Raw genomic sequence first — 6,287 nt, 5'->3', positions numbered from 1 at the left:
AAAAAAAAAAAAAATCCTACCCTCCAAGGAAACACTTGGCTTTACCCTCTCCAAGAGAGACCTATTTGTTTTCTTGGCAGTCTATGGTATGTTCAAGACTCTTCTCCAGCACCACAGCTCAAAGGCATCTATTCTTCTCTGTCATCCTTAGTCATAACATGATAGCTTCTCAAAATATTTTTTTCATTTCCCATCTTCTCTGATCATTTTTGAAATTTCAGAGTTTAATCTGAACTTCAAAGTCGCCTTCCATGTGCCCATCTAGATTCTAGGTTTCAGGCTCCAAGACCTGAGAGTTCCTTTGATCAGTAGGTGGGCAGTTGCTCTCAAGTCTCAAGTGACTTTCCCACTCTATACTGGCAGGTTCATGAGGACACATATCACATGCAACAAGGCCTGCAGACGCGAGTGCAGGCTTGCAATACATTCAGGAGAGACCAGAGGTCCATATACCTCCAGAGGGCACAGCGCCAGGAGCTGGAGCAGAGGCTGAAGCAGGCAGAAGCCTGGTTGCTGCAGCTGGGACAAGTTGCCCGCCTCGTAGACTACATGATCTGCGAGACCCTCATGTCCATCGTGGAGGAGGAGATAACCTCTTTTGTGACCAACATCCTACAAGTGAGGTGATGGGTGGCATGTGTGGAGGGAGGGGGGCAAGCAGTCACATGGTGGTCTGTGTGAAAGGGTCCATTGCTGAATGAATACTGAACTACTTACCTGATGGTATCTCCCGATGCTTCTTCTTCTTCTTATTATTATTATTAATTTAAATGAACATCTACAGAGATTTTGGAATTCCATTCATTCATTGTTGCACTTTTATCCCCACCCACTCACCCCCACCCCCACCTCCAGTTCGCTCCTCTCCTTGAAAAGCAAAATAAAAACTCCTTCATTGGTATACAACCCCCTCCCCGACCCCGCACATCCCCACCCCCACCCCAAGTATACTCCACTCTGCAACCCTCATTCCGGACTCTTATGATAATCATAATGCCCTAAAATACATTATTTTAAACTATTCTACAGGCTCCAAGGCAGAAACCTTTTCTCACAGCACAGCTGATCTTTGATGATTTGGGTCAACTAACTCACAAACCTTCTGTTGAAAAGATAGCCCAGACTCTAACTGGGGGCCTACAGTTCATCAAGGCCTCTGTCCTGCAGGTATTCTGGAGAGGGCTGGGGATTGACTGTAGGATTTTCTCGTTCCTATTCTCTGTGTAACCTTATTGCTTTAAGTTGGAACCCACTCATGGCTGACCCTCCATTGGGTTTCCAACATTGAAAAGTGCATGAGAAGAGATTGCCCATCTTTCTCCAGAGGAGCTGCTGGTGGATTTGAACCAGCAGAGAAGCATGCATTTGGGTTAGCAGTGCAACTTCCTATGCAATACACAGCCAGAGCATGTTGCCAGCAGGTGCCAGTCCCTAGAAAAAGGCATCATGCTGGGAAAGTAGAGTGTCAGTGAAAAATAGAAAGACTTTCAGTGAGACGGATTGACACAGTAACTGCAGCAATGGACTTGAGTATGGCGGAGATCATGAGGACGGCACAGGAGAGGGTAAGGTTTCAATCTGTTGTTCTTAGGGTGACTTAGTCGTCATTGACTCAATGGCACCTGACAACAGTGTCCTCTGTGTAAGGGAGCTCTGGTGGCCTGGTCCATAGGACAGTTGTGTCAGTAATCTAAAGGCCATTCCTCTCTGGAGGCAACTCTGCAGAAGAAAGAGGGCTAATCACTTCCCCATGGGATGTGCAACCTCAAACCCAAAGAAGGGTCTGCCAGGAGTCAGTTCTGAGCTGAAGCCAATGAATGAGTAAGTTAGTAATCCTTAGCTCTCAGCCTGATTGGAATTGCTCAATTGTTTTCCTTTCTCCATATCTTGGCATGAAGGTGATAAAATCTACAGACCTCCAGATTTCCTGGGACTCCCTGTATTCTCCAGGTACTTAAGGAAGCCTGGGCATCCAGCAGGCTGGAAGGGGTACGGGCACATGGGAGGTGTAGCATGCCGATGGTATGGAAGGAAAGCAGGAGGTTCAGGCTCTAAGCCAGGAGTTAGCGCTTGAGTGTGGAAGGAACAGCTTTAACCTGGGTAGCACACACTCACATTCTTGGGACTGGGGGTTGGGGAATGAATGCTTTCTCACTTCCTTATTTGTGTATGTGTGCATGCACCTGAGGGGAAAGAGGGGCTAATGATAGTGTGGATATATTGTCCTTCCCTGTTGATCTAAAATGCCATCCAGTTTTTCTCTAATGTCGTATGTATTTCATCTATGTTGAATCCGATTGCTAGGCTAATCTGTACTTATTTGAAGAAAATGACTTGCTCAATATTTGCTTTGTTTCATAAAACTCTTTTTTCACTTTATTAAGAGGAATTCCTTAGTATTACTGAGTTTTAGGATTACCAGTATGACTGGTTATCAAGTTTCAAACATGTTCATCACCAGGGAGAAAATATAACTTCACATTTTCTTTACTTGAAATATTGACATTGTCACAAATGAAATAATTTCATACACTCCATCACATTTGATATGTACGTGCTTTGTTTTTCCCCCATTCCCCTTGTTTGTTTTCAGTAAGATGATTTAATGACACAAGTGAGTTTCAGGAAATAGATGACAAAACAGGGAAGAGGTCTGCTAAAAGGAACTCATCTTACAAATCATACCATTTGGGGCATATTTTACCCCTAAGTGAATCTAGGTTGATGGAGACATTTGTTTTGCAAGTACAGTGAAAAGAGACTAGAGTTTCAGATGCAATTTGATTAACATTTCAACTGTATGCACCTAGGTGAATTTAGTTACTTAACCTGCAAAATGGAAATGACAGCAAATACCTAATTTACAGGGCTGTTTCAAGAACAAAGGGGGTGCTGTATCTAATGTATGGGACGCTGAACAGAATCACACAATGGGAGTTGTTGTTAGATGCCGTCAAGTGGCCTATTACTTATAGCAGCTCTGTGAACAGCAGATCTGAACCTTGACCTATCCTGCACCATTCTGGTCTCTGTCCTGCTCAAGCCCACTGTGGTAGTCCTGTGCCAGCCCATCTCATTGCGTGGCTTCCTCCCAGCTGATTGTATCTTCCTTTTCTTTTTAAACGTCAGTTAATCAGGCATTCCTTACTCTTTTCTCATCTTTCTCATTACAGTGAACGTGAAAATATTTTCTTGAGACGCTTCAGTTTTCCCTTCAATTTTAGAAAACACAACATATATCGATGCATTTAGGAGTGGAATGCCATGCTGCTTGCACCTTTTCAAATGTTTAAAGGATGTTGTTGTTGTTGTTGTTATGTGCTGTTAAGTCTCTTGCAACTCATAGGGACCCTATGTATAACAGCCCTAAACCCTGCTCTGTCCTGTGCCAATCGCACTGCCTCCGACACACCCATCCTGATTACCCCAGTCACTGAATCAATCCACCTCATAGAGGTCTTCCCCTCCTGCGCTGTCCCTCCACCCTCCCAAGCATAATGTCCCTCTCCAAAGACCTGTCCCTCCTTGCAACATGCCCAAAGTATGTCAGACGAAGCCCCAGAATCCTTGCCTCCAAGGACCTGTCCGGTTTAACCCTCTCCAGGATGAATCTGTTTGTTTTCTTAGCAGTCAATACACCTCAGTACATTCAATACTCTTCTCCAGCACCACAGCTAGTCGTTGTCCAACTCTCTGATGCATAACAAGTGATTGTAAAGACGATGGCCTGTATCAGATGCACCTTAAAAGGATAAGAAAAGATAAATGAATAAGCAGATAAAACAATATGGATGAATGTCAATAATTTTTCACCTACATAGAAGAAGAATAATGTTCACGGAAACATTACTAAAGCCTTTCTATGTTTGAAATCTTTCTAAAACACAAGTTTGAAGGGAAAAATAAAACAAACCTCTGCATGAAAAAAAATCAAACTAATATTATGAAGGACCCAAAATAAATTCTGATTTAGAATGTTCCTGAAGTTCTTTAAGAAAAATTGAATAACTATCCTTGAAAGTAAACAAATAGTAATTCAAACACTATCAGGGTTGTATTCTCTCTCCATACCTATTCAATATGTATGGTGAGCAAATTATCCAAGAAGCTGGACTCGAAGAGAAGGAGTGCAGCATCAGGATTGGAGGGAGACTCATCAATAAATTGTGTTACGCAGATGACCTTGCCTGCTGAAAGTGAGAAGGGCTTGAAGCACTTGTTGCAGAAGATCAAGGAATGCAGCCTTCGTTATAGATTGCATCTCAAATGTCAGGAAAACAAAATTCTTACCAGTGGAGCGATAGGCTGTGTCATAATGGATGGAGAGGAGATTGAGACCATCAGCAGCTTCATCTTGCTTGGATCCACAATTAACACCCTTGGTACCAGCAGTCAGGAAATAAGGAGATGCACTGCACTGGGAAATCTGCAGTTAGAGAAGTTTCCAAATTACTGAGGAGTAGTGATGTCACTTTGAGGACTAAGGAGCATCTGATTCCTCTACAAGGAATAGCACCTCTGAGCAACATGTCCAAAGTATGTGAGGCGAAACCTCATCATTCTTGCCTCCAAAGAGCATTCTGGTTTCACCCTCTCCAAGACATCTGTTTCTTCTCCTGTCTGTCCATGGCATGTTCAGTGTTTTTCCTAGTCACCATGGCTCAAAGATGTCAATTCTTTTTCTGTCATCCTTATTCATTGTTCAGGTCTCGGATGCATAGCTAGTAATAAAAAAAGACTATGGCCTGAATCAGACATATCGTAGTCCTCAAACTGGCATCACTATTCTTCACTAATTTGGAAAGGTCCGTAACTGCAATTTTCCCCATTGCAATGTATCTCCTTATTTCCTGACTGCTAGAATCAAGGGTGTTTTGGAGCTTACAAAATGGAAAACCACCAATATTCACAGATAGAAAAGCTATGGCAGCACCAAGCTTAACAGAAATTGGAAAGGTTAGGAAGAGTACACCAATATTTCAGTTGCTGCTTATTCTACTCAATCTACTATTTTCTGTACATTTCCCCAATTCCCCCTTAACTAACTATCTTGCTTCTCCTCTACTTTTACTTCTTTATTTGTTGGTTTTATACTTGGTTCTATGACATCAATTCCATTCTCGACTCTGGGTAATGTTTCTTTAACATTTCCTGTGTGCAGTACTGACTTAGCTCAAATTCTCACAAGGAGTCTCTTTTTTTCGGCCTATCCTATAGGTTTGGATCATGTATTTAGATTTATGGCTGGGGGTGGGGGTGGTGGATAGATAATGATGTAAGTTAACTAGTGTAGCCTGAGGCAGTGGCAGATCCTTTTAGAAAAATGTGTACGCTTCAGGAGGCTGTAATGTTTGGTCGTGCTTGCGCTGACGCTGAATGTGTATTATGGGAACCTGAATGTGAATGTTGATGTGGGGTTACATAATCCAATCTCAGAACTAGGTAAGCATAAAAGGAAATTTATTTTCTTATGTAACTGGGAAATCTTTGGATACAATTGGATTCTGGCTCAGCTGGAGTCAGGGTTCAGGTAAGGTTAACAGGGATTTGGGATTTTTTTTTTTCTCTTCCTTTGTATCTTGACTTATCTGCTTGGATTTTAAATCACTGAGAATGCTTTGGAAGTAAAACCTGACAATGGCCTAAACAAAACAACTACCTCACATAACAAGAAGTCTATAGATAGATGCTGCCAGAGTTAACTCAGTGGCTCAAAAACTACCAGGTGCCACTCTCTTGATACCCTTCCTCCTGCCTCCTTTCAGATGAGGGCAGATCCTTCTAGAAGGATGTACAGGGTGGGAGAGGCTGTAGCCACAAGTTGTTGTTCATTCTTAGGTTTATCGCCTCATAGTCGCCAGCTCATAAGCTGCCGTGTCAAGTATCTTATTCTCAAGCAGAATTAGGGGATGAAGGGGAGCCAAGTTGGCAAGGGAGCTTTTCTTCGCCTGGTTCTCATTTTTCACCAGGAAAGGAATTTCTTTCCCCCCAGGAACTTCCCAGCACATTTGCTTTTATATTTTATTGACATTCTAGGTTATACGATGCCATGAGCAGCAAGAAAACTTAGGCAATCAAATGGTTGGCATCGTAAACTTCTCACAGAAGATGAGTTCTTCCAAAATTTTCCCCAATTAGATGATGTTGTTGTTGTTGTTATGTGCCATCGAGTTGTTTGCGACTCATAGCGATCCTATGTACAACAGCCCCAAACCGTGCTCTATCCTGTGCCAATCTCATTGCCTCTGACACACCCATCCCGATTACCCCAGTCACTGAATCAATCC

At 42.7% G+C, this 6,287-nt stretch overlaps 1 protein-coding gene across 1 annotated transcript in view; it reads left to right on the top strand.

Moving 5' to 3' along the window:
• Nucleotides 1-6,287, top strand: part of DNHD1 (dynein heavy chain domain 1) — a 91,370-nt gene that overhangs the window by 30,158 nt on the left and 54,925 nt on the right. The window contains 3 exon segments of the mRNA XM_006885631.1: nt 364-618; nt 1,030-1,167; nt 1,899-1,950. Of these exon segments, the coding sequence (XP_006885693.1) occupies nt 364-618; nt 1,030-1,167; nt 1,899-1,950 (445 nt within the window).

This window comes from Elephantulus edwardii, unplaced genomic scaffold (assembly GCF_000299155.1).
Source record: "Elephantulus edwardii isolate Elephantulus edwardi_28Jun2011 unplaced genomic scaffold, EleEdw1.0 scaffold00044, whole genome shotgun sequence".
In the NCBI taxonomy this organism is placed as follows: Eukaryota; Metazoa; Chordata; class Mammalia; order Macroscelidea; family Macroscelididae; genus Elephantulus; species Elephantulus edwardii.
Note: the sequence above shows the minus strand (reverse complement) of the source record. Positions and strands in the feature narration are given on the sequence as shown.